Source organism: Camelina sativa, chromosome 7 (genome assembly GCF_000633955.1).
Source record: "Camelina sativa cultivar DH55 chromosome 7, Cs, whole genome shotgun sequence".
Taxonomy (NCBI): Eukaryota; Viridiplantae; Streptophyta; class Magnoliopsida; order Brassicales; family Brassicaceae; genus Camelina; species Camelina sativa.
The window spans coordinates 12,723,045-12,750,957 of NC_025691.1; the positions used below are offsets into that span (position 1 = coordinate 12,723,045).

The 27,913-nt window shown below is 31.7% G+C and overlaps 3 protein-coding genes, 1 long non-coding RNA gene and 1 pseudogene across 14 annotated transcripts; all 5 read right to left on the minus strand.

Annotated features, from left to right (window-relative positions):
* LOC104701031 lies at positions 2,559-6,121 on the minus strand. Of its 7 annotated transcripts, none has more exons than XR_753695.1 (7): positions 6,060-6,121; positions 3,909-5,956; positions 3,733-3,830; positions 3,427-3,567; positions 3,249-3,315; positions 2,935-3,120; positions 2,559-2,771 (listed from the first exon to the last, which is right to left on the minus strand). It is a non-coding gene; the product is annotated as an uncharacterized LOC104701031 (long non-coding RNA). The 7 variants fall into 7 exon arrangements; XR_753701.2 differs by having other exon boundaries at positions 3,909-4,220; positions 4,359-6,108; XR_753697.2 differs by having other exon boundaries at positions 3,909-4,032; positions 4,198-6,107.
* Positions 12,120-13,586, minus strand: LOC104701032 (F-box protein VBF-like). Its single transcript, XM_010416658.1, has 3 exons — positions 13,243-13,586; positions 13,031-13,149; positions 12,120-12,896 (listed from the first exon to the last, which is right to left on the minus strand). Exons 1-3 carry the CDS (start codon positions 13,489-13,491, stop codon positions 12,413-12,415), a joined length of 852 nt encoding a protein of 283 aa, XP_010414960.1. The 5' UTR covers positions 13,492-13,586; the 3' UTR covers positions 12,120-12,412.
* LOC104701033 lies at positions 18,600-20,218 on the minus strand. Of its 5 annotated transcripts, none has more exons than XR_753703.2 (5): positions 19,784-20,218; positions 19,595-19,699; positions 19,408-19,513; positions 19,154-19,303; positions 18,600-18,950 (listed from the first exon to the last, which is right to left on the minus strand). XR_753703.2 is itself a non-coding variant. In XM_010416662.2 (5 exons), the coding sequence occupies exons 3-5, from the start codon at positions 19,478-19,480 to the stop codon at positions 18,831-18,833; spliced, it is 312 nt and encodes a 103-aa protein (XP_010414964.1). In that variant the 5' UTR covers positions 19,481-19,513; positions 19,617-19,699; positions 19,784-20,210; the 3' UTR covers positions 18,600-18,830. The 5 variants fall into 5 exon arrangements, 4 of the variants coding, with proteins under 4 accessions (XP_010414964.1, XP_010414963.1, XP_010414962.1 ...); XM_010416662.2 differs by having other exon boundaries at positions 19,154-19,272; positions 19,617-19,699; positions 19,784-20,210; XM_010416661.1 differs by having other exon boundaries at positions 19,154-19,272; positions 19,784-20,210.
* On the minus strand, positions 20,626-21,979 carry LOC104701034 (annotated as a pseudogene).
* On the minus strand, positions 26,632-27,387 carry LOC104701035 (defensin-like protein 46). Its single transcript, XM_010416663.1, has 2 exons — positions 27,215-27,387; positions 26,632-26,919 (listed from the first exon to the last, which is right to left on the minus strand). The coding sequence occupies exons 1-2, from the start codon at positions 27,297-27,299 to the stop codon at positions 26,771-26,773; spliced, it is 234 nt and encodes a 77-aa protein (XP_010414965.1). The 5' UTR covers positions 27,300-27,387; the 3' UTR covers positions 26,632-26,770.

Below are 27,913 nucleotides of genomic sequence, written 5' to 3' on the forward strand. Positions count from 1 at the left end.
TTTAGTCATTTAAATTATATTTAGTCATTTACAAAATCTGTTTTCTATTAATTTTTATTCATTTAGTCACATGCATCTAATTTTTTTTATATATATGGTCTTCATGTGTATATATATGGTTATTTAATCTTAATTTATTTTAGTCACATGCATCTAATCTCTGTATATAGTAAAAAATATACATATATTTGTTAATGCATAACCATTTCACTTAAAAAGGGTTATAACCTACAATTGCTAAAATAACACCCACCACTCTTTTCTAGAATTACAATAGAAAACTAACCATTCATTTTTTTTAAAGAGCAGTTGTTAAATGAGTATCTATAGATGGCCTTAACTGATTGGTTACCCTCTTTTGTCCAAAACAAACAAAAAAAAATAAACTGATTGGTTACCTTATTTCATTATTATTTAAAATTTAAATAAAAAACAATTTATTATAAAAAGTTTGAATTAATGTACTTAAGAAACTTATGCATTTAATCCTTTGTTGACTGCTTAATGACATTCTTATCTGGTTTTTAAGAAACATTCTTATATGTTTTGACCACTTGTAGTCAATTTTCAAAAAAAAATCCTATGATTTATTCTGATCGGTAGTCATTTAGTCACATGCATCTAATTTTTTATATAAATGGTCTTTACGTGTACCTTACTATCACACCCATAACTGTTAATTTTGAAGTTTTCAATTCAACTATATCAACAAAGATGTCTAAAACTCTTGTTATTGCTATCTTCACGGTCTTTCTCGTTCTAGGTTTGATTCACACTTACATATTATGCTGATTAATATTTTAAAATAAGACTTCATATTACGTATTTTCACATGACTTCTCCTTTATTTGATAGTATTCTTCTTATTATTGTCTTTTATTTTATAACAGAAAATTTGAGATTATATTTAAATATTTGTATCAGGGCCGTTGGTGGTAGTAAAGGAGACGCAAGGACAAGAACTGTGTCATGAATATATTCAATTACAAGGACCATGTGTAGCCGATTGGTGTGTCACTGTATGCAGTGCGAAGTACAAGAATGGAAAAGGCACGTGCATGCCATCGAGCAAGCAATGCCTCTGCACTTTTAATTGCAGAGTTTGATTTTTCTTTTCTTCTTTCTACATATACAATACATATATATATAATATATATGCTATTCTCATTTCCAATAAAATAAAAAGAATGTTTTCTAGTTTTTATGTGCATGTGAATTATGATTTCAATTTGGAAGCAACTATAAATTGGTACCTTAGCATATATGCCCTAATTCACTGAAAAATATGCGGTTTAGGGGGTTTCAGGATTCAGGGGTGTCGTCCAGAAAATTTACAGCAGAAAAAAACAATAATTTTTAGGATTCTAATAAAAATTTGAAAATGATGGTAAATATGATCCTATACATTCATATTAAAATCTTAAAACATAAATTCCAAAAACAAAAATGTATGTGGTTCGGTTAATAACTTTAGTTACTCTCTTGCTCTTTGCATCACCAATCAAAGTCTTGGCTAATATACCTGACGTTTGCAAATCGCTAAATACAAGTAAGATTTCAAATTTCAGGTTATGTTTGGTTGAAAATGAAATAGGAAACGGTGTTTTGAATCAAAAGGTCTTCGACAAGAACATGAGTTATGTTAAACTTTTCGACAAGAACATGAGTTATGTTAAACTTAGTACTTTTAGTACCGGCTTAAACATATTACATTGAGAAAAAAAAAATGCTCAAAAATCTATTTAAAAACTTACTATATTTTTTTTTGGTCTCTTTAGTTTATATAATATTTTTTTTTTGTCTTTTCTAGTTTACAAATTTTTTATGCTTTTAACTTACAAATTATTTTTTTTTTGTGCTTCTTTAACTTACAATTTTTTTTTGGTGCCCCTTTTCTTATACATGTGATGGTATTAATGATTAAGTGTAAAATTTGCTAATAAATTCTGGTGAAAATTAATTTGATGTTAATGCGAACGCCACACTTACACTTTTCCAGCATTTCGCTTAAAATATTGAAACTGTGATAAGACATTGTGATCTTTTATTTCGTCTCATTTTAGGTGTTCTGTGTTCATGTTTGTTGTTAATTTTGTCTTCTTCACCTCGATCGGTCCACAAAAAGTTCATTTATAATAAAATTTCTCTTTTAATTGAAAATATATATAACCTAAGCCATAATTTTGTGTTTCATTCAGAAAACACTACAAGAAATATGGACATTACTATCACACGGAAAGTGTTACTAAAAGGTTTTTATAGCGCATTTGAAAACGCTGTATAATGAGGAGCTATAGTATACCCCCTCCTACCATAGTAGTTTTTACGCGTTATGATAGATTGACCTATTATAGCGCTAATACTTTGCTATTTAATATTATTAACTAGCGCTTAGTTCGTGCTATTATGTTTGTATTATGTTTGTTTTTATAGTAAACATTTCGTGCTGTAAAATATTGTTTTGTTCATTTTGATAATACTACTGTAATGTATATTATTATGTTCTATATTTCAATTATTTGAAACCTATAGTGCATAAAATATAAATTGCAAATTAATTCATAAATAAAATTAATATTACATTAAATTTATAAAACATACATTTTACATAAAATCATTCTATCAAATACCCAAAAGATACAAATGCTTGAATCACCAAGTCATAATTAAAAAGAAGGCAAGTATATTTCTTCACCAAACCAAGTAATAAAGAAACCGAAGCAGTCCTAGTAGATCTCCACTCATACCATCAGCAGATCACCTTATAGTAACTGTAAGTGGGAAAAATAAAAGAGTGTCAGCATAATAAAATTGAATCGGTCATAAGCAATGGTAAAACTCTTACTTTCCTAAGGTTGGTGAACTCGCAAATGTTACAAAGGATTAAACAAGAGATATGAAGAACAGGAAAATGGATTTAAAGTGTTTACAAACCTGGTTTCCAATCACCATCCTTTGAAATCCATCCCTCTCCAGTTGTAGCTATTCAATCTGGGACTTCAAAGCAGATGTGTTTTTGGCTTCCTATCTTGCAGCCATCTTACAGGCGGAGAAATAGAGAGAAGAACAAACTCGTTGGAGTTCATGGCAGCTAAAACATGACCCCTTATCGATCAATAGCTGTGAAAACAAATGCCAAATGAATTCATATGTGAGTACAGATTCCTACAAAGGTAACTAAACTCCAGATGTGAAAAGGTACATAACCACAAGAGAGAAAACAGAGAAGATTGGAAAGAGATTCTTACTCGCTTAGAACCAAACCATGACTAAAGAAGACTATGACCACCAAAACGAATTTGGAACCAAGAGTCACTGAATTGGTAATATGCGAATTAGCAGACATAACAATCTACAATGAGATCCCAAAAAAAAGCTAACTTCACCTAAATATCTTAACTTTAAAAAAATAAAAGCATTTTTTACCTTGGATCAAAATCAGCAATTGAGGATTTATTATTCTTCAACAAGCTCAAACAGATGGGAACACTTGGTATATAGTCCGAAACCAAGATCTTGATACACGGAGGGTGACTACTTGGCTTCCTATCATATTGGAAGAGTCACCTGCAAACATTAGAATTCAACTATCAAAGTAATCTCAACCTCTGTAGAAGAAAAATGACATAATGAAACATACAAGACAAAAACTATACATGTCTTGATGACTTTAGAGTTCTAAAAAAAGTGTTGATAGAAGAACATCAGACCGCATTGAGAGAAGTTAGTTACCTTTCTTGCAGCCATTAATCCTCACCATCTCCAGTTTATCGAAAAACTCAGTTTCACCACAATACTTAAGGACTTACAGTCCCCAAAGTAGCAACTTCCTGCACCCAAAAAATATTTGTAAGAACACAGTTAAACAACACAGATGGAAAGAGTAGAGAGTTGTGCAAAACATTTACATGGCGGAGCAGTATTTTCATCAGTAGTAGTAAGTCCCTTGAGAAGGTTCTGTCTGTTCTGTCACTCCCTTGAATGAGGGTGTGAGCTGGGCTTAGCGAGTTGTCAACTGTAATAGACACATTGCTAAAGAAGAAACATAACAAACTGCACAAATCAGCCCCAATTAAAAGTAGAAAGATTCAGACTTTTAACATTCATACTCTTCATCTAAAACCCAGCAGAACCTTGTACAAATACCAATCCTAGCTAAGGTACTAATATGAGGAAAAACAACAAAAACAAGCCTACCTTTTCTTCTCCAGCTCCAGCCTCTGTATACCATACAAACAAAATCAATAATAATTCAAACATAAGAATCCACACAACAATGAAAGCATAAAAAGCAAAAAGTAGTTGGACTTAAATCCGTTGAATAAGATTCAGAAAAATGTCAAAGGAGAAACATTCACCTAGAGGAATTATTAAAAGCTAAGTATTTAACCCTAGAACCGAATCACCAAGATGAAAAAAAGAAAGATACACACGAAGCTTCCATTTCACAGAATCACCACCGAGATAAAAAAAAGACTCTAACTTTGTTTCCTTGAGAAGCGAGAGAGAGAGAACCGTGAGAGAGAAGGAAAGAATTAGGCGTGGAGGCCCTGTAAGAAGCCATCAGAATCAGTCTCAGATCCAGAATCTGAATCGGAGGGAAGCGGAAGCAACATCGGTGGTTTTGTTTTCACTCTGTCATCGGTGTTCGAAAGGCGACAAAGGTTTGTTGGTGTGTTGTTGTCCCCATGGTGGTGGCGACAGAGGATGAGAGGCGATGGAGGATGGGAATCGATTTTCTGAGAAAATGAGATATTTATTTTTTGCAAAATGTTTTTTTAAGTGTTTAGTCCAAGTGAGAGAGAGTAGCGGAAAAAACAAAGTTTTGGCTAAGTGTTTTGCCTCCAAATGATTTTTCAGCTATTGTAGTGATTTTTGGGTTCCCGCTTATTGAAATTTTTCCCCAGCACTAATCCAATGCTACAATAGAGCTCACAATCTATTTTGGCACTTTTAGTAGCAGTTACTGAATTAGTGCTAAAAAGAACTGCTACCAAAACCCAAATTTGTTGTAGTGAAATGAAGATGAGAACCACTGATTAAGCTATGAAACACAGGATAAACATATAATTATTGAACACATAATAGTAACTTCATGTGCCGGCTTAACGCACATAGATTAAAAAGGTATACATGTATAAGGAAAAGGACACGAAAAAAAAAAATTGTAAGTTAAAGGATTAAAAAGGTATATATGTATAAGGATTCTGTGTTTGGAAGTGTTCAGTTCTTTTCGTTTCCTCCATGTCAATGTTCTCAATATACAAAAAGTTCACTATCACCAAGTAAACTATAAGACATAGTCAATGTTTATATTATGAAAGAGACGACTACACCTAAAACAAACACAGTAGAAAATTCTTAATAGATTCCCTCAGACACATAACATTGATTCAGTCACAAGACAATCAGTATTAGCATGGTTAATACCATCACAGGGAATCCTTTAACCTTCAATTAAAAAACAATCATACCCAAAAACAAAAAACACTTGATAAAAAAGCTAAGTTCCCTCAGCAAATCATTTATCATCAAATAAATTTATCAGATATACATTAGCATTAATTTAAAATCATCATAGGGAACACGATGTGCAACATATACAATACCAAAATAACAGTTGTGAATATTAGAGTTGTAAGGCTCAGATAATGTTATAGAAACATTTATTCTCCTTGGCCACAAAAGGCCTCATAATGAGCTGGGATAATATGTTATCATCATCGCCACATCAACCCTAAAATCCAAAACGCTAAAGCTTAAAAAGAAAAAGAAAACTAATCAAACAAAGAATTGAAATCAAGCAAGAAGGCTCAGATATATGAATGAACATAGTTCTAGTCCTGGACCACAAAAGGTCTCATAGAGCTGGGATTATATGTTATCATCATCACCTCAATAAACCCCTAATTCGCAAACCAAATCAAGAACAGAGCACAACACTAGAAACAGAGACCTGAGATTCCAAACAGACTACATCAATGAGACGAGAGACACGAGCTTGATAACTCAATGACTGCTAAAGCTACGATTTTAATGGAAAAAAAAGAGATCAAAACCTGTATGAGATACGATGATGGAGGAGGTTGAAGTTAATAGAAAAGTGATTTATAGAGACGGCAAGAGAAACTAACTAGGGTTTCATATTACGAGCCCTCGTTAACCTAAACCTTTTTTCTTTTTGGGCTAAAACCTAGTTGGGCTATGTCATGATATGTTAGGCCTATAAAGCTTACCAGCTTCTCTATTAACCAAAATTTTTGTGTTTTTTGCTTTTCCGATAGCACTTAAATTTTTTTGTAATGTAATGTATGTCAATCAGATCATCATCCGTGTATATTAAAAATGTATATTTACTTTTTAATTTGATAATTTTTTATAAAATAGGTGATATTAAAATAAGAGAATTTGTTAGAAATACCCTTCTTGGGATTTCTCCTTTCAAAAATACCATTTTATGAAAAAATTTCATTTTTACTCTCTTTTATACAATTACAATATGTTATATTAATTTTTAGAATTTTTTTTAGGTTTGGCTTCTCTATTATCCATTTAAGATATAATTTTGAAGGGTTACGGTTTCGTATTTGGATTTTAGGGCTTAGAATTTAGTTATTTTATACATAAAAAGAATATTTTTAAAAATGGACAAAATGACAAAAGAGAATAGGTATTTTTGAAAATCTCCCTATTAATAGAGAAATACAATTATTTTAGTTTTTGTTGTAGTACTCAATTTTATTAAATCTTTCATAATACAATGTTGGATAATTTTTTGTTTTGTTTTAAGTTTGGTTAAATTTTTTTTTAAAGTAGTTATAGTTATATTATGAATACAAATTTCCAAATAATTATATAATTACGTAATATATTTCATTAACCAAAATAGAATATTAGACTATTTTGTATATGAAATTGTAAATATGTACATTAGATTAATTATACAACTAAACATGAGATTTTTGATAATTATCGTTTTTGGTTTGCATTTTTTCAAAAATGTCTCCTTCATCTATCTATTTTCAATAATATATCTCGTTAAATCTGAAAATTTATTTTAATTTTATAAAATACTTTTTATGGTAAATACTACTGGAAAAGGGTCATTTCATACCCGTACACCCCCCAAAAGTGCAATTCCTTCTTGTACAAACAAGGAGTGCTAATTTAGACATGTACCCCAATAAAATTCAAATTTCATACATGTACTTATAAAATTGAGTTAATTTCAAAGTCGGATTTAAGTCAACCGTTAGAAATGCTGACTCAGAATCCACATGTGTATTGACGTGCCATCGAAATTGCAAAACAGTGTCATTTTGTTTTGTTTTCTTCTCAAATAATTGTCGAAAATCTACACTGTGGTGCTTCGAACCCGCGATCTCACACTTGTTTAGCATATGACGTAACCAGATGATTCCAAAACAATACTCAATAGTATCATACAAGTTTATTCTTATAAACCTAAAAAAAAAACTAATTCCCAAAAAAATTAGGATTAATGAAATTAGCCATGATTGAAGATGAGTTTAGGCATAGATTGTTTGTTTCCATCGGTATTGACCATTGTTTGAGAGTGTGGCTATTAGGTATCAATGTTTTTAAGATATGAGTTTAACCTTGAATTGATCTTATTGTATATGGTTCAAGAGATGGACGTTTTGCGCTATGGGATTTAAGAAGTAAAAGTAGTTCTTACAAAGAGGAACATTGTATATCAAGTAAGTCCTCTAAACTTGGTTGTGAAGATCTTTTTGGTTCTTTTCTTATTTACAACCATCTTGATAGTTGTTCTGGTCTTCATACAGCTCTACTAACGTGGTTAAAGGAGCTCATCTATCCCCTCTTTCAAAACGAATCAAATACCGCAAGGTTTTACTTCTGCTCATTTGTGGAGGAAGATAAATGATATAGTCTGCAAGTTTGTTGGATGCTATGAGGTTGCCACAAAGGAGAAATCAAGTGTCCAAAATGAGGATGATGTGATGAAGCTAGCAAACCAAATCTACTTCAATGATCACAAGGTGAAGTTCACCATAGAGCATGCTTGGCGAGGGCTTAGAAATGATCATAAATAGTGTGCTTCTTCATCTACTAAAGGGAGTGGAACCACAAAAAAGAAGAAAATGTGAGGATGGTTCTGTGCAGTCTTCAAGCTCGCTTCCACAAATCTATGGAACATATGAATGTATGACTCGTCTCCGTGGTGTTAAGGCTATAAAGGGAAAAACGAAAAAGAATGTTAACAATACATGCACCATTGAGGGAGAAGGGAAGGTTTTCTTAGAGTTTCAGATCAGCAAAGTTCAAAGGATGTTTGAGCTAAAGCAACAAGATTATGCTTTGAAAGAGAATGGTTTTGCTTTAAAAGAGAAGCACAGTAAGCATACCAACCTACTTACAAAAATGGATCAACTTAGTGAACAAAAATTGCTTTAAAAGACAAGCTTATTAATGAAATGTTGTCAAGCAATTCTGTTCGAGAGTTTCTTTTCTTTGAGATTATGTTATATCAGTTTATGTAATGTTTGAATGTTTCTTTTGTATGAGTACTATATGTTTCTTTGTATGAGTAGTATATCAGTTTATATATATCTTTTGTATTTTCATGATTTTTATGTGACCAGTTTCTGTAAAATGAGTTTGTGTTTGTGATATTTGTTGTTTTTTTGTTGCGTTCTTGTTCCCATTTTATAGGATATTGACTGTATGTCTCATACGTATATAGACCATTTATAAGCCACTTTGATAATGGAGCCGAGTGTAAAGAGGACCAGGTAATAACAGTAGTATTGCAGGTCAAACTTCATTTGGAGGCTCTTGAAGTTCCCTTGAGGTCTCACCAACCATGTGTGACGTGAGCGTCGGCAAAAAAATTGACTTTCCGTGTCAAACCCTTGCAGAATGACTTTGAATTATTTGTACTTTTGGGGTATCACCAACCATGTGAGCCTTGTATTTGGACCACTAATTGTTGTACTTGTACTTTTGCCCTCTTCCCGTGACAATTTTGAGTCTTGTACTTGTTCTTCTTTTGTTTTTTTCCTGGCCACACCACTAAGTTTTTACAAGTTTTGCTTTTCTCCTTCTTATACCACAAACTTTCTTTTCATACTTGTTCTCCCATGACAATCATAATGTTTCTAGACCACAAATTTGCAAAGTTTATAGACCACAAACTTTTCTACAAAACTCATGTAGTTTGGTACAACAAATTTCACAGCTATTTTGTTTTACAAATAAAACACTCTCAATATTTTCTTTCCTTTTTACAAATCATTCACTCTCCATATTTTTTTTCACTTTTACAAATCAAACACTCTCCAAAAATGGCATCATCTTCCCGTGATAGTTTCGATGATACCATTGATGAATGCATTGATAATGTTTGTGATCAAATTGACGACAAGCGATGGAAAATCTTTTAAGTCAACATGGTGGTCATCAAGAAGCAACAAAGCCAAAGAAAATGTGAGCACGCGTTGAAAGAAATTGTGAAGAAGGATACAACTGCTTGTGGAACGATTACTTTTGTAAAAATGCAACATACCCTCCTCAACTATTTCACTGTCGTTTTAGAATGAACAAGCCCTTGTTCAGGCGTATGGTTGATCGACTCTCCAGTGAAATTTCATTCTTTCAACAAAGAAGAGATGCTACTAGAAGGTTCGGTCTCTCTGTAATACATAAGTCTACAACAACAATTTGTATGATGGCATATGGTTGTGCAGCTGATGCGGTTGATGAATACCTTCAGCTTGGTGCACTGCAATTTCATGCTTGGAAAATTTTGTTCAAGGAATCATAAATTTATTTGGAGATGAGTACCAAAAGAGATCCACACCAGCAGATCTTCAACGACTACTCGATATTGGAGATATACGCGGATTTCCCAGGATGATAGGTGTAACATCCGTGAACCGGAATCCCGGTTTAAGGGGTGCATCGGTCGATGCAAGGTCGGTTTTGTGCGGACAAGTTTAAGTTAAACATTGTGTTTTGGGGTTAGAAAAACCCTGGAATCGCTTATAAAAGCAGAAACTCGTGGGTTGGCTGTTTGGCCATTTTTTGCAGAAAAAGAAAGAGAGGAAAAAAGTTCTTGAGTGTTCTTGAGGTTTTTGGGAGATTTGAGGTTGTTTCTGTAGAGATCTGTAGCTGGGATCGTTGTATGAGCTTCCTAGGAGCGTGGTTTTGACCATGGCTTATCTAAGCTGGAGATTTCTCTGATCTGCTTGTGTATGTGTTGTTTGGCTTGTTAGAATGTTATTTGGGACTTTGGGAAGCTTTCTTGTGGCATGGGATCAAGTTTTGTTGTTGTAGGAACGAAGATCCGGTGAGAAGCTTCGTAAAAAAAAAACGATGCTCAGCATGTGCATCGGTCGATGCACTTTGTGCGTCGGTCGATGCAAATGCGAGGACGGCGCGTTTGACCTAGGGACATCAGTCGATGCCATGCGGAGGCGTCGGTCGATGCAACTAGGGTTTTCGTGCAATGTCGAGCATGCTTCGGTCGATGCGGTGTGAGTGTCGGTCGATGCAAGTGTACCTTGCATCGGTCGATGCAAGCATGTGTCGGTCGATGCAAGCATGTGTCGGTCGATGCAAGCATGTGTCGGTCGATGCAACCTCAGTTGGTGTCGGTCGATGCAAGGGTAGTGTCAGTGGATGCAGAGTCCTGGTTTGTTATTGTTTGGTTATTGATTGAGGGTTGGTGGTTAGAGATGTCTCTATTGCTTGTGTGTATAGCCCAGTATATGGGAGGATTGCCTTACTGAGTGTTTTTAAAATACTCATGCATCTCAATTTGTGTTTGTGATGCAGGTAAATGCAAAGTGTGATCGTAGAATCTAGGCGATGAAAAGGAGGATGTTCTAGTGTCTTGTTGATTGTGATCTAACTACTGTTAGGTTGTTAGAGATGAGTTATTAGAACATTGTTAGGTTGATGATTTCATATTGTATGACTTTATTGGATATTGGTTATTATATATTGGTATTTGGTATAATGGTATCGTTGGTTATTTCCGCTGTTGGTTGTCTGTGGTTAGGTGGCTAGTGGGTATGGGACCACTATTTAGATTATTATTTATATTTTATTATGTTTATTTATTATTATTAAAAAAGCGGGTCGGTCGTTTCAATAGGAAGCACCAATTGTATGCATTGGGAGTGGAAGAATTATCCAACCGCATGGAAATGTCAATATATACATGGAACTGGAAAGCCAACCATCGTTTTAGAGGATGTAGCGTCACAAGATCTCTGGATATGACACACATTTTTTGGACCTCCAGGTACATTAAACGATATCAATGTTCTTGATAGCTCACCAGTTTTTGATGATATATTTACAAGGTCGTGCTCCAAAGGTGAATTATATTGTCAATGGGCGCTAGTATAAATTGGCCTACTATCTCACGATGACATTTATCTAAAATGTGTTATTTTTATCCCATCTATTCAGCTTCCACAATGTCCAAATGCATCTTTATTTGCTACATATCAAGAAGTTGTTCGTAAAGATGTCAAGCGTGCTTTCGGAGTCTTGCAAGCTCGATTCGCTATAGTCAATAACCCGACTTTTGTCCATGATAAAGGAAAAATTGGAAAGATAATGAGAATATGTATCATACTACAAAATATGATAGTAGAAGACGAATGCGATAGATACACGCAGTTTGATACAACATATTTGAACAAACACAATCAAACAGAACTTCACATATTCAAGAGAGAGGCTTTCAAACCTCACCAATATGATGATCATGCGAAATGACATTTGTGATAGAACAACACATCAACAATTGCAAGATGATTTGATTGAGCATATATGACAAAAGTTTGGCATAAATCAAGATTAGAATCAAGATTATAACTAATCTATTTTTCATTTATGATTTGTATTTCTGTTTTTACTATGCTTTTATAATTTGTATGTTTAAAAATGTCTGAAATACAGTAATTTCTCATTTTCTAAAAATTTAAAATATCTAAACATTTAAACTAATTATGTTTTACTTAAAATATTTTTATATCAAAGATAAGAACTCCAATTAGAGGAGCAAAATTTTAATTACTCTTTAAGAAATTCTTATTTTTAAAAAGGTACACAATAAAATATTTAAAAATTTTAAGAGCCTCAAAATTGTATTCTCCCATTAAACACGCTCTAAACACTCTAGTCAGAATGACCCACTCAGGTGAGATTGTACATTATCTTCATGCGAGCCAAATAATAAAAACTGCAAAATTCTACTGCCTTAGATGTTCACAATAATAATGAATAGAAATAGACAAAATAGGCTACGGTCAAGACATAAATAAATAGATAAAATCAGTTTCTTCCGTTCTTTTAACAGTTCGCATATTAGCCCCCCGTGAGACTTAATGGCATAGCTTTTAGCATCTTGATCTTAGTTCAGGGATTCAGGTCTCACTTCAATACCATCGATCACAATGCCACCTTTTAGTTGATACCCTTTTACCTCCGTGAGACTCATAATGATCTCATCATCTTCTCCTTCTCGTGTCTCAAACTCTCCTAACTCAATCTCCATCCACCCGTCGTCTCTACCTTTCGGCTCTCTCCTTTTCCCGTCCCCGCTAACCGCCTCAACTGTCGTGGCCATTCGCTCTTCTCGGTTTCCGTAAAACAGCCGCTTCATTTGTTGTTTCTTCTCATCCAAGCAACATAGATAAGTTGCACTACTACTAACTTGACCATTGTTGGATTTAACTGAAGTCTCCGCCGGAACTAGGTCTAGTCCGTAAACGCCTTTGGTTACTTTCATTATCAGATATGCTCCGTATCTTGTGTTCGGTGATAAAACTCCGGTTTGGATTTTACCATTGATTTCTAATCGATCAGTTGTTATAAGTTCGGCTGACTCTGAAAATCTGAAAATTCGAATATATATATATATATATATATATATTTTTAGTAAAAATTATTTCTAAGTGAAACATTTACTATACATATACACTAAGCATAACTAAATAGTCTTTTTGAGAAAAGATATTAAAAAACTGACCTAGAATCTGAGACATTGCTCCAAGACCAGTAAGATGAATGGTCACTATGAGTTATGGACATATCTCTTGCTGATAAAATGTATGAAATTTTCCCGGAAAATTTACTGATCTTGAATAGCTGAAGTTGCATTATATAAGAAAATATTATTAGTTCAAGTAGACTAAAACAGAAGTCCTTGTTTATACTTTAAATTAACTCATAAAATCGAACCTTTCGAGCATTGTCGATGAGAATGGAATCGCAGAAGCATCGATAAAACTCCTTTTTCGACAAGAAACTTTGATGATGGTCAGTAGATTGAGAGAGTAGGCCTTTGTAACCGGAAGGTAGAAATTTTTCCCATACGAAGTCGGAGTCTCCGGCTAACCGGAAAACCGAAGAGACCTCCGACGACGATAATACATCTGCTGGAGAAGTGAAGGCAAGAATATTGGCTACGCATGCTTCTGGTAACAACATCTTCTTCTTTTTTCTTATATGGATTCAGAATTTTGTTTTCTGGTTATGTGGATTTGCTTTGATAACTGTGATATATGAGTTATGCCTGGGGATAGAGATGGTGAGTATATATAGTGATGTTTGGCATATTTCTACTGACCATTTTGTACCAATGGTCAAATATTATCGATTTAAATATTAAAGCGTTTGGTTGTTGGCCAAAAGTAAAAGATTGGCATTCCAAAAGAGAAAGTTCACGCGCAAGAGGAAATTGTGCTATGAGTTATATGTACGTTGACAATTACAACGTTTAGAGACTTGTGAGTTACGAGACCAAATATAGTACGAGGCCAAGTATATTTTAATTTGTTAACAGTTCCGTATTTAAAACCAAACAATCTTGAGGACAAAAAAAAGAAAAAAAAAAAGTTCACATCAACTCTAAAATGGTTTATATAAGACCGATATCTCTTTTGGAGTTGTTCTAGCTTAGATCAGATTGGTCAGATCAAGCAATCAATAACTCAATCGGTAAAAACTCTAATTAAACAAAGTTAAAAGATTGTCAGTTCATGTGACATCTAGAAGGAGATCATATAAAATGTTGTGGTCTTTGGTTCGAAAAGATGTACAAACCTGATCAAGAATTCAACTAGTTGTACACGTTCTATTTGAATTTTTTGTTTGATTTTTCTTCGTTGTTTCCTAAGGAAACAAAGGACGTTTAAACGCGTCGGTGGTGACTTTTGTCAAATTAACTAGTGTTGACGTCTTATTATATAAGATCGATACCGATACGCCAGTGGTAATTCTCATTTATCTATGTTAAACAAAAGATGCCTCGTGAATTTGTTGAGTTTTCCCTTTTTAGTCACAAAGCGAAAGTGTTATTATTGGACAAGTGATCTAATGACTAATATAATCAAACATTCTATGCATGTCAAAATAGATTAATTAACTAATCAGTTATATCCTCATCTATTAAGATAGTTTTTATCTTTTACGACATACTATAAAGTTTTGACATCTTAAAAGTTAGAAGTTTTAAATATTCTTATATAACAATTTAACGAAAAGAACCCACTACAAAAAAAGTAAAGAAACTTTCTGAATTTAGATACTACAACACTGAAATTTTACATTTGTTAATCATAAATTAATAAATTCACATATTTACATATCCATATTTGCAAGTGTAATTGTGTATGATATTACACTTCTGATTATTAAAACTAAATATTATGAGACATTGAGACTACTGATATATATATACTAGATTAGGATCGACACGATGTGCGAATTTTAAAACTGTCCAATAAAACAAAGTTTATAAGAATATATTAATACTTTGTTATAAGTGAAAAATATTTTCCAGAAGTAAATATACAAATATTTTTACTTAGAAATTTTTACTTTAATATATTAATTTATATTTTTATATTCTAAAAATAATTATTACAATAATCTAAAACTAAATTATCAGCCACCAAAACTTTTTCAAATATTCGTAATATTACTATTTAAAAATGTTCCACAACTTATTCACAAAATGTTTAAACTCATCAAAGCGTCATCTTATTAGCATCCACATACAGTTTTACTCAATGTTTTACCATCAATAATGTGTTCTTACACCCAAAATCATTTTATTGTTATAATATGTTCTTTATCACCATCTATAAAATGTCTCTATAACCAATCAAACCAATTTTCGTCTCTTTACTTTCACTTTGATGTAGTTCCTTTTCACCACTAAAATTTATTTGTGACAATTTCATTAACCACTAAAATTGTTTACTCAAAAAATATTTTGGATGAAAAACTGAGAAAAATATCTACACAATAGCAATGAGTTTATGACTGACCCAATAAAATTTGACAAATTGAAAGACAATTAATTTGAATTAAAAAATTGAAAAATTATAACCATGACAATATATGAGTCTTAGATAATTTAGAGACATAAAATAGAAACTAAAACAAACAATCTAAAAATATTACAACATAATAAAATAAAACAAAACTATTTAAAAAAGAATAAATAAATATTGATCTTACATATCCAGATATCCTTAACCAGAGAAGACTAGAATTTAAACTAAAATAAATAATCCTAAACTATTACAACATAATAATATTATTAAATAAATATTGATAATACATTTAACTGCCGTTAAAAAAAACATATTATTTACTCAAAGAAAAAATATATATATTTAAAAAAAAATCAGCATGAATTTCTTATTAAAAAAATCAAATTTAAATAATATCTTAAAATACTACAACATAATTACATTAAAATATTTTAAAAAAAAAATAAACAAATATTGATGATATATAGATTTCCTTTATATAATAGGTTTGTAATTTTTACTTTTTTGTTTTTTAATTATTTTGATAAATTTAGAATTGACGCATGTCGAAATCTTATTGATACAATTGACATGTGTCATGATTTTATTAATGAGTAACTTTGAAATCAAATTTTATATTAGTAAGATATAAGATATTGGCTTCTCTCAATTGGTGATATACCATTATTTATTTGAGCAAAAATCTCCAAAACAATTGTCAAAATTGATGATATACACTTTTTAGTTTTTAGAGTTGGACACTGCAAGTTATTTTTTCGAATATATAAAATATAGAACTTTAGTTTTTTATTTTTATTTTTATTTTTTTATATATATACCATTAGTTATATACCATTAGATATTTTTCTTATCACACCACTTGTTTTGAGAAATAATAGAATAACCTCTTAATTCAAGTTTGGTTGGTTTAAAGCTAACGGAAGGAGTTTTTATATCATGCTATAAATTTATTTTCAATGGTTGAAATTATTGTATTTAATATCCGAAGTCTCATTCAATCGCATTCGATATTTTTAATACGAAAATGAGAAGTGACAATTTACGACAAAGAAGAAAATGCCAAGGCTAATTTAAGGTGTTGGAGTTGCATATTTCCAAAAGTCCTTATTATTGACTATTATTATAACAAATATATACTATTATCACATTGTACAAATTCAAGTATTTTTTAAAGATATAATTTTCAAAAAACACAAACAAAAAGAAAGACAGAAATGAACCCGTACACAAATATCTAAATCTCCAAATTAGATTGTAAAATTTTATGATTCGTCTTTTCTTTCTTGTAGTATCATCTAAGTTAACATTTTTAAGATATTTTTTTTCCTGTTAGCCGGAACCCCAAATACATTGGCGATTTGCCTTAAAGTCATCATTGCCCAATTTGACAAATTACTAGTATATTTTTTCTTGGTTATTTCCGGAAAAGAAAGACATTATAGTATTCGTTACAGTGAATTCAACTAGTGTTGACTGTTGACAAATCATGTGCATTATAGCCCCTCCTTTTGGAAAGTTGACTCCTTGACCAAACATAACTTTTGTACCGTGTATTTTATCTAAAGCAACAGGCCAATACTGGTTCTCCCGCTTTCTCCCGTAAACGCTGTGTTTACGGATGGTAGCGGTTGCTAGTGATTAGAACCAATTACACAAACCGCTTCCAATCGCTCATAATTGTTCCCAACCGCTCCAAACCATTGAATTCCAAAAGCTGTTTTTCGCAAGTGTTTGCGGTTGCGGACAATTGCGGTTGAAATTTTTTTTTTTGTAGAAAAACTTAAAAGAAATCAATGATAATGAATTTTTTTTTGTCATATTTTCTATCTAACCATTTTACTCATTAAGGATGGGAGAAAATGAAGTACGAATACGATTGCAGAGATTATAAAATAAACAATTAGAAGAAAATAATATTCCAATTAACAATAACCCGGAAAACATGATGTAAATTTAATGGCACATCGCACATAAGTTCAAAAAATCTAAATAAATATAATATTTCATCAGAAATTTAAGAAAATAAGATTATTTGTGAAAAATATTAAAACAAATCACCAGTGACTCTTCTCAACTCTCACTTGACCATTCTTACCGATGCAACTACTGACCCACGATCTAAGAGAAAAGAGAAAAGATCTACGATCTAAAGCATATGTTTTGTCATTTATCAAATTACTTGATTAAATTTTTGGTGAAAAGCCAAATGCATAAAGGAATAAGTATTTCAATATGATTTTTTTTGAATAATTATTATTTTAATAAATTTTAATTATAAATCAAGTTTAATAAAAATTTTGGTGTTTTTAAACATTTATATATTAGATATCACATTTATTATGTTCCAACCGTTATTGCACCCGCTGGTTAACCAGTCGTAAACCTCCCGCAAACGCACCAATTTTAAACAGCTAAACCAGTCATTCAAAATGCTTAATAACGCTTGAAACCGCAATCGTCTGCTTCCACAATCTCCCGCAACCGCAACCGCAGCGTTTGAACCAGTCAAGCCCTTAATCAGTTATTTCACTTTCTCATGAACCCATACATGTGACATTATATATATTATAATAGTATAGTATTGTTTTCCTCATCTAGGCCGTACCGCTATTTTATATATATTTTTAACGAATACAATTTCACACAGATCTCAAATGATATAATCTTGACAACCACGAAGCACATCCTACATGCATGTCTCAACACCAATGAGAAATGCACCAAAAAGGTTATGACAAAAATTCTCCATTCATGGAAGAGATAAACATAAGCGAGATGTTGCTGGTCTCGTCGTATCTAAAGGTTGCTGTTCCTATGCTGAAGTTGGGTACCACATTCTATTGAGCTCGAGAGAAAGTTTGAGAGTAACATGAAAAACTCCATCGACAACCTAAACGTGTCGTGAGTTAAAAACCATGTCATAACGCACTCTTACAAATGTGAAATTTTCCTGGACGATAGTTATCATCAAAATCTATGCATGCATACGTGATTCATGTCCTTCATATATAAACACTGACATATATATACTTTAAAAAAAGAAATAAGAATACTACAAAGGATATGGATATTGATGCGAGAGTATCCACGTCATGAGGCTTTTACAATCTGATGATAACATCGCACCGGTAACATTTGAGCAAACTCATTGCACATCCTAAAATTAGTATCTCTAACTTTTAAAAATATTAAAAATAATATTAATCTAAGTTTACATCTTCATCCTATTGTTGTTAGTTTTTATCTTCCCATTAGTCATCCCTAAATATGGGTGTCTTCCAAACTCAACACAAAACTGCACACAAAACTGAACATTGATTTCTTGTTCTATGTTGAGTTTTGTTGAGTCTGTACTATGTTACAACATTAGTACCTTCAGATCATTTATAGCTTCAACTTGATTTTTTCAAACGAAACTAAAGAGACAAAGATGACAATGTAGAACAAAGGGTTACATACAAGTGAAAAGAAAACTGAGGTTCCTTGTCAATTGTCTAGCTCCATAGCTTGAGCAGCTTTAGCTTTAGCAGCTGGAGTCAGTTTCGTTTTCAATTTCTTCTTGCCAACAGAAAACCCACCTGCCTTCTTCTTCCCACTTCCATCAACCTTGACAACAAAATCAACCAGCACACATAAATAATTAACTACAAAATCCAAGACATAGTAAGATGCACATTACAATATAACCATTCCGTAACAACATTTCTAAGTAAGTTCATATTCCAGCATTTCATTCCTAAATCTACATGAAGAATCAATCGGAAATCAACTACTAAACCCGCAACTTGTAAAAAGCTTTGTAACGTTACCTTCTCTGAGAAACAGCGATGGTGGCACCGATAAGCAGAGCTCCAACCACTAAACCCGCAACTTCGTTTGATGTTAAGCTCTGCATCTTCTCTTCTTCCTCCTTCCTTCTGATAAGATTCTACATACTCTAAAATAATCCTTATGAACAGCTGTAAGCAAACCTATCATCATCACCAAATCACAAATGAAAACGCCACATACACATGGAAACAACAAACATCAATGCCAAGAAGATTGTCACAAAGTTTAATACCATCGCCACGGTTATTAGTACGGCCAAGCTTGTAACTGAGATAACCAGCGTCACCAAGTCTCTTCTCATACATATTAACAAGCTCTTCGTTCCCTACCCAAAACTCCTTTAGAACAAAAAAATCAGAAACAGAGCATCAAAAAAAAAAAAAAGAGTTTCCTTTCATAGAGGCAATTCGTCGAACAACCTGTAAACAAATGATGGAGGACCTCTCATATAATAACCAATCAATGATTCTATGATTCCTTCCAAGCCAATACGTTCGATTATCACTTTCACGAAGACTCTGATCCTACATTTCCAACAACACACACATAATCCAAAAATTTACCAAAAAGAAAAAAAAAAATCAAAATTGATGAAAAAGAAACAAAACCTTGGGAGAGAGACGTTTATAGATGGGAGCAGCCCCGTCTCAAAAAAAAATTTGTCCCTAGGCATACAATTGTTTTAAGACCCTTTTCAACATAATTTTTTGTTTTTGTTTTTTTCTGGTCCCCATTAGCTTAATGATTAAAAAAAAAAAACTTTGTCCCATGGCCATTGCCCCTCTCGCCATGGGTATGAGCCGGGGCTGGATGGGAGCAAGGATATTGAAAGTAGTACAAGAGATACAAGGTTGCTGATGAGATTGCATAGCTTCCTAGTTTTGATCGATTCGTGTTTTGTGTTGGAATCGAAAGAGAGAAGAAGCAAAGAGATAGAAAAAAAAATCAAAAAAAAATAAAATCGTAACCTCTAGATAAGTGACACGTGCGTGTCTGTGGGTATCTAAAATACTCTCCGCAGAGACACAGGTCTCTGACAATTTCAGATTAAAACTTTATTTTTCAATCACTTAATTATTAAATAAATGAAACACATCCGCAAAGGATGACCAATGGGAATGCTCTTATGAACACACTTTTTTTTCTCTGACGAATTTTCTCTAACGGACTAATAATGACAAACGCATGACCATCTTATATCTAACTACCTAATTCTCTACCTAAATGTACGTAGCCTCCAATTCGTATTATTATATACCCGAAGATTGAGTTGATACGGAAAAAAATAGTTAACTTGATCTTATCATATTCTTGACATGTCAGATCTCAAGTCTCACAGGGAATGTCCCACTCAAGATTGTACACTAATCTTCAACGAGCCAAATAATTAAAGACTTGAAATTTCTACTCTTTGAACGTGCAATAACAGTGAATAAATAAAGGCTAGTGATCGCAGCAAAAAATAAATAAATAAATTTAGTTTACTAAAAGACACAAACCCCGTAGTGATAACAGCTTCCTAGGCCCAAATACTAATTTCTTGGAACCGAAGGAAACCATGTTAAATTTCGAACCCCCGTAGCCAATGCTACTCGAACCGAGGTGGTGGTACTTTCATTTTTACAAATAAAGAATTAGACCCGGGCTCTATAATAATCTTGATCCTAATTCAATGATTTAGGCCTCATTTTCAATACCATCTATCACAATGCCACCTTTGAGTTGATATCCTTTCACCTCCGTGAGAGTCATAATGACCTCATCATCATTTTCTCCTTCTCGTGTCTCAAACTCTCCTAACTCAATCTCCATCCAAACGTCGTCTCTACCTTTTGGCTCTCTCCTTTTCCCGTCCCCACCCACCGCCTCCACGGTCATGGCCATTCGCACTTCTCGGTTACCGTAAAACAGCCGCTTCATTTGTTGTTTCTTCTCATCCGAGCAACTTAGATAAGTTGCACTCTTACTAATTTGACCATTCTTGGATCTCCGCCGGAACTAGGTCTAGTCCGTAAGCGCCTTTAGTTACTTTCATTATGACATATGCTCCGTATTTTGTGTTTGGTGATAAAACTCCGGTTTGGATTTTACCCTTGACATCTTATCGATCGGTTGTTATAAGTTCAGCTGACTCCGAAAATCTGAAATTGTTAATAGAAGAAATTAATTAAAAATAAAACATTTTCGAGACATTTTAACAAAGCAAAAATAGTTATGTTCAGAAAAAAAAACTGACCTAGAATCTGAGACATTGCTCCAAGACCAGTAAGATGAATGGTCACTATGAGTTATGGACATATCTCTTGCTGATAAAATGTATGAAATTTTCCCGGGAAATTTATCGATCTTGAACAGCTGAAATTGCATCATATAAGAAGATATTATTAGTTCCAGTAAATTAAAAACAATTCAAAAATTTCAGTTCAAAGTGTTAACTCATATAAAACGAACCTTTCGAGCATTGTCGATGAGAATGGAATAGCAGAAACATCGATAAATCTCCTTTTTGGACACGAAAATTTGATGATGGTCAGTAGATTAAGAGAGTAGGCTTTTGTAACCGGAAGGTAGAAATCTTTCCCATACGAAGTCGGAGTTTCCGGCTAACCGGAAAACTGAAGAGACTTCTGACGATGAGAATGTATCCGACGGAGATGTGAATGCAAGAATATTGGCTACGCATGCTTCTGGTAACAACATCTTCTTCTGTTTTTTTTTTTAGTAAGAAGTTAATAAGAAGGCAAGAGTTTCGTTTTGTGATTTGCTCTAATTTTTTTTGTAAGTGTGGAGATGAGTTTTGCTTGGAGTTGGAGATAGAGATGGTGAGTATATATAGTGATGATGAGCATATTTCTGCTGACTATTTTGGACCGTTGGTCAATATTATTTTATTCATTTGGAAGCTTAAAAACTTAGAAAGTAAAAAAAGCCTTTGGTTGTGGGCCAAAAGAGAAAAGTTAACGCGGAAGAGAAAACTTGTCATGAATTAAACTACTATTCGATTCTCTCGTCCACTAGGAACACTAAGACCATTCTTTAAAATATCATATTTTACAAGTTTAGTTTTTTTCCTAACAAACTTAAGTCTTAAATTCTCATTCATTTTCAGTAGTACTAAACTTAAAAATAGACCTGATTTATCTGAATAGTTGATCTTTGACAAGTCATATAGTCCTTGTTAGTCCTTGTTTAAGGATTTGAAAATGTTGAGTGCTGCATGGGCAGTAAAAAATATTTGAAATTGAATAGATTTTAACTTGCTTTTTGTCTTGGTATATGAAATAATTATCTCTAATGATAGTTGATGTGAAAAGAAAAAAATCTCTAATTTTGACTAAACCTTGTTTTAGAGGTGGGATATCAGATAATTAATTTCGGAAATTCAAAATTTAGAAATTCTTTGGACATATCTGATAGTTATTACTTATCCTACTATATTAATTGGGAAGTACAAATATGAAACTAATCTTAAAATATGTAAAAAATTACATTCAATTACCATTAGAATATTTAATTAAGATTAATTAATTAATTAAATAAATATAATTAATTAAAAATAAAAAATGTTGACAGATTAAAAATAAAAAAAAATCTAGAAAATTAAAAAAAATATATTCAAATCAAAACTAATTTTTACTTCAAAAAATTAACAGCTAAGATTTTTTAAAAATACAGATAATTATTAGTTTAAAAATAATTATTTTCTCTCTCTAATAAAATTATGAACGAAAATTACTAATTTTTTTTTTTTTAAAAATATAAACCAATCAGAATTTCAACTAAGATTTTATATCCAAGTAGACAATAAAATTATTTTTAAATTATTTTTAATAACTAGATTTCGAAGATTTTATTAAGATTTTAAATTATGATTTTATTATCATCTATTTTTTATTTTATTTTATTTCAAAATAAATTTTTTTAAAAAATATAATAATAATTTTTCTTATTATATTATAATTGTTTTAAAAAAGGTTGAATATATCCTAGTTACAATTATGAAAGGTGAAAAAGAAAGCAAAACACGTCTCGTGATTATTGTGTTTTTCCTTTTTATTTTTATCAAGGGTAATACCGTAATAATATGATTAGTGGACTTTTCATAAAGGTTACAAGTTTGGCACGTGATCTATTGGACTGAAGAATAAACAAATCATATATATCCAACATTATTCTCATTTATTTAGCTAGTGTATTTTTACCAGGATATTTGACANCCATCTTCTTTTTTTTTTTTTTTTTTTTTTTTTTTTTTTTTTTTTTTTTTTTTCAACCATACATTAAATTAAGCTAAAAAAAATCTCACGGCTGGTTGCCCAAACCGGAGTAAGAATTTACAAATGAAGTTTTAGAAACAAGAGATCGCGACGATCGAGCTAAACAATCTGCCTTGAAATATGACGCCCGTGAAATCTGAGTGAGTAAGAATAGTGGGAACGCCGCCTTGAGCACACAGAAATCCTCCAAATGGCTAGAAAAAGTCGGCCAGTCTTTAGGGCTATAGACCATCGCAAAAAGAATACATTCCATAGCCCACATCAAAGCATCCAAGTCTGAATGAAGAGGGGATAAGCTTCGTCGAATACACTTTGCACCTAAAACTAAGGTCTGTTCCGCTTCATTGCAGCACCACCATCCCAGTCCTGAGTGAATATCGGAAGCCTTCCAAGAACCATCAACATGACAGCGATGCGAGCGATCCCGATCAACGAAAGATTGGGATGGGTCCGATGTATTTCCATCAATGGAGGAAGCCTCCTCCCAAGTTGTTTTATCAGTTAAAGCCTAATCAAAAATATCATTTGGATCGACCATTATGTCTAGGAAATTTTTTTTGTTATGAGCTTTCCAGATCGACCATAGAAGCCAAGGTAACTAGTGGGCTTGATCCGGATTACCTAGCAAAGAAGCCGCCCGCCAGAAAATAAAATCTAAATTTGAATACATCGATTCATAAGAGAAACCCCTGACGCTACGAAATTCGGAAATAACTCCCAAACTTCACACGAATGGAGACACTCAAATAAAGCATGATTAACTGTCTCAAGCACATAATCACATTTTTACACTGTTAATCGCACTGGATACCGTGATGGGCAAGTCGATCTATTACAGGAAGTGTACCGGACGCGAGTTGCCACAAATTTTTTTTAACCTTTGGTACGACCTTAACCTGTTACACATGTGCTCGAAGAGCTGTACATGTAGGGCCAAACTCAACTTCTTCGACCACCTCTCGGGCTAGTCTATATCCCGATTTGACTGAATATTTCCCAGACTTCGAGAAATGCCAAATCAACTGATTCGGTTGTGAAGACTTACTTACCGCCATACCCCGAATGAGTTGACATTGTAAGTTTTGAAACACTGATGAAGTATGGATTTTTTAGAAAAAAACCTCTTTTAAAAAAAAAGTTCAAAATTATAAAAAACTTTTTTATAGTGGATGATGAAATTCCAAAATTTGTTTTATCTAAGTCAATTAAGAGTAAGACTAAAATGTTTCGGTGAACAAAATTTGATAACTAAAATAAAAAGTCAATAAAAAACGGATGCTTTTCAAACCAGTTTTAAAAGTGGGGAATATTTTGACGTTTTTCTAATTTTGTTTTACTGAAATAAAATTTATTTCTCAAAAAAATTATGTATAAAATAAATTAGGAATGTGAAAAATGTGGTTAAAATAAAGAAGAGAACAATGATTAATCAAATTTTTCATGAGAAACGATTATCAAAGAGAATAAATATACTTAATGAAGCATTTTTTTAAGAATCATTTTACCAATAACAATTTTTTTTTTCATTTTACCAATAACATGAAGAAATACAATAATGTGGAAGATAAGGGGCCTCTTCGTACATAGTCGCAGCAACCACTTTCCGCAACTAAAAAATTAACGTCGCCGGAGGTTAAATCCCATACATAAGTCGCCGCTTCTATTAAAAAGATTTAATCACTTATATGAAAAGAAATCGCAACGATCATTTTAACTATCGCCGTTTTTCTGGCGATATATGATCACACCGACAACTTCTATAAACATAGTCACAACGATAGTATTGTCATCACTACCATTTATTTGGTCAAGTGCACATTTTAATTTTGATCGCTTGAAAGAGTCGCAACGACACCATACTGATCAGGACCAATATTTATTTTGGTGTAATTTACTATTACGTTTCCACAAACACACGGTATAGTTTTCAAACTAAAACCTACAATAAAAAAACTGCATAAAATAGTTAAGACTGGTAGCAGTTGCACGCTTTCAACTGTCTTAAGAATAAATATAGTTTTTTTATCAACCATTGGGCCACAACAGACCGGTTCATTAGCAAAATCACTACATTCGTAGGAAGCAGAACTCAATCCCTAGTATAATGGTATCTTGTGCATTAATGACTTACCATTACTTACTGCATTAATGTCACTTCACATAATAAATATAGATTATCTAATATCACAATTGCATTCCAAAAATCATATTTTTTTCACACTTTCTGTAAACTTAAATATTTTATAAAATATATCAACAAATGTATATGTTATCATACAATTGTTAATTTTATGTTTTTTATAAAGGCATTTATGGGAAATTCATTTCCTATTGGAGGGACCTCCCTACCATACCCCCTATATGACAAATTATTTTTGCTTTTCTTCGTTTTGAAAAAAGGAGGATGACACAAATTTGTTTTTCAAATAATATCGGTATATATTTGTTTTTCAAATAACCCAATATACTTTTTTGTTTACAAAAATCCTAAAACAATTTTTAAAATATAGATCCGTTTATAAAAATTCAAATCACATCATATGCTAAAAAATCTAAAATTTATTAAACTTATGTATTAAATAGTAATTCAAATAATTAAATAAAAGTGAAGAGAAAATTATATTTTAATCTAACATATTGCTTTAAATTAGGTAGATAGATTTTAGGAAATTTGAAATTAATATTATCAAATAAGAAAATGTTTATGTTTGGTTGTAAAGATTGTTGAGAATTTAGTTGGAACTTGTTTGGATACAAAGATAAAAAAAAATGACACAAAAATGTACCCCAAAAATGTTAAGATAGATAAAATTAATCTTACTTGGTTTTAAACATAACAAGATAAAATTGATACGAAAATTAGTTACGGTGTCCGAAATCATAAACTCTCATGTCATTGTATAAACTCTCATGTCATTATTTACTTAAACTTACCAACCAATAAATAAATTTTAAATTAATTTTCTAGTTATATAGTAGTAAATTGTAACTTTCACTAAAAAAATATTTCCATCTTCATCTTCCATCTTAAAAAAAAAAAATACTATAATACTGAGAGGTTATAAAAAGAGTGTGGTGAAGTGGATCATTCTTATGCTATTTACGTATGATTTTAGAATATGTTTATTTTATAAGAGAATACGTTTTATAGTAAAATACGGATTTCAAGAGGAAATTATTTATTATTAAAAACTGTTTTGTTTTATTTCATTGCATTTATATGTAAAGCAAGATACAAGTCCAATAACTTAAAGATATTAAATGCAAAGCTAGAATCGTCAATCTTGAAAGAGAAGATATACATATAAGTAATTTTCACTACTTTTGGCAACAACATTTGATAGGACATGGAATACAAAGAGAACCGCATTCTCCACTTCTATATCCAGCTTGAATACAGTAGTTCATACATTCATCCTTTCCGTAACACCGAGTATCGCAATGGTCAACATCAAAATTCTTGATCCCTATACAAGTCCACATATATATTGAACATAATCAATATAAAACAGGTGTAACTCTTTTTATAAAACATGTCCAAACAATATAATTTTAAGGAAACTTTTTAATGCATGTCTATATAAAAAAATATATATATATATATACACACATATAAACAATCAAATAAAAGCATTGCCATTNTATATAAATCAAATAAAAGCATTGTCAATACCAATTATATATATATATATATAAATCTTGTGATCTTTTGAAATGATCACTACTAATTTTCAAAATAACCAAACCAAACTTTAAACATACCTGAAACCAAAACGTTATTGTTAGACAACGAAACTGCAAGTATTATTACAAGGAAACAAATCACCAAAGTTTTAGTACCACACATAGTAATTTATTCTATAAACTATATTGAGCAATTCAAATGATTTATTTCTTGGATCTTAGAGATAGGTTCTATTGAGTGATAAAGAAAAAGAGAGATAGGTTCTATTTATATAACTTTTAGTCTTCAATATTTTGTATTATCATTAAAAGATTTTCGTTTCTTGTCAATTTTTTTTTTTGGCAAAAGATCTTTTACATTTATGACTATGTAAATATTTACATTTAATGATCATAATGAGAACTTAAAATTTGACATTTGTGAGTGTATATATAGTCAAAGAAAATTTGTTGGATATATTATCATTATGATCAATCAATATCTTAAGTTATATTTCATAATGTAATATTAGACAATTTTGTTTATATTTAGATATATGGTATAAATTTTAGCTGATTTCAAAATTCATATCTAAAAAGAAACTGAAAATTACATATTATCTGTAAAATCATTAACTTTTTTTTTTGGTAAAGGTAAAATCATTATGCTATATAATCTATCTATATATATAAAGTTAGTTTTTCTCACTTCTCCTTCCTTCCGCCTCATCAATTCTTATTTTCAACTTTAATAAATTAATTCACATCATCAAAGAACATAAAATCTAAAGTTAATGC

What these genes read in the sequence shown, in the direction of transcription:
- LOC104701032 (XM_010416658.1), bottom strand. Translation starts at nt 13,491, where the DNA reads ATGTTGTTACCAGAAGCATGCGTAGCCAATATTCTTGCCTTCACTTCT. An exon ending in TCATCGACAATGCTCGAAAG is followed by an intron (nt 13,150 to 13,242) that starts GTTCGATTTTAT and finishes ATGCAACTTCAG; the next exon opens with CTATTCAAGATCAGTAAATT. An exon ending in AGCAATGTCTCAGATTCTAG is followed by an intron (nt 12,897 to 13,030) that starts GTCAGTTTTTTA and finishes TCGAATTTTCAG; the next exon opens with ATTTTCAGAGTCAGCCGAAC.
- LOC104701033 (XM_010416660.1), bottom strand. Translation starts at nt 19,476, where the DNA reads ATGAGAAGAGACTTGGTGACGCTGGTTATCTCAGTTACAAGCTTGGCC. An exon ending in TACTAATAACCGTGGCGATG is followed by an intron (nt 19,316 to 19,407) that starts GTATTAAACTTT and finishes TGATGATGATAG; the next exon opens with GTTTGCTTACAGCTGTTCAT. An exon ending in ATCGCTGTTTCTCAGAGAAG is followed by an intron (nt 18,951 to 19,153) that starts GTAACGTTACAA and finishes TTTGTTGTCAAG; the next exon opens with GTTGATGGAAGTGGGAAGAA.
- LOC104701035 (XM_010416663.1), bottom strand. Translation starts at nt 27,299, where the DNA reads ATGTGTGGTACTAAAACTTTGGTGATTTGTTTCCTTGTAATAATACTT. An exon ending in CAATAACGTTTTGGTTTCAG is followed by an intron (nt 26,920 to 27,214) that starts GTATGTTTAAAG and finishes GGACTTGTATAG; the next exon opens with GGATCAAGAATTTTGATGTT.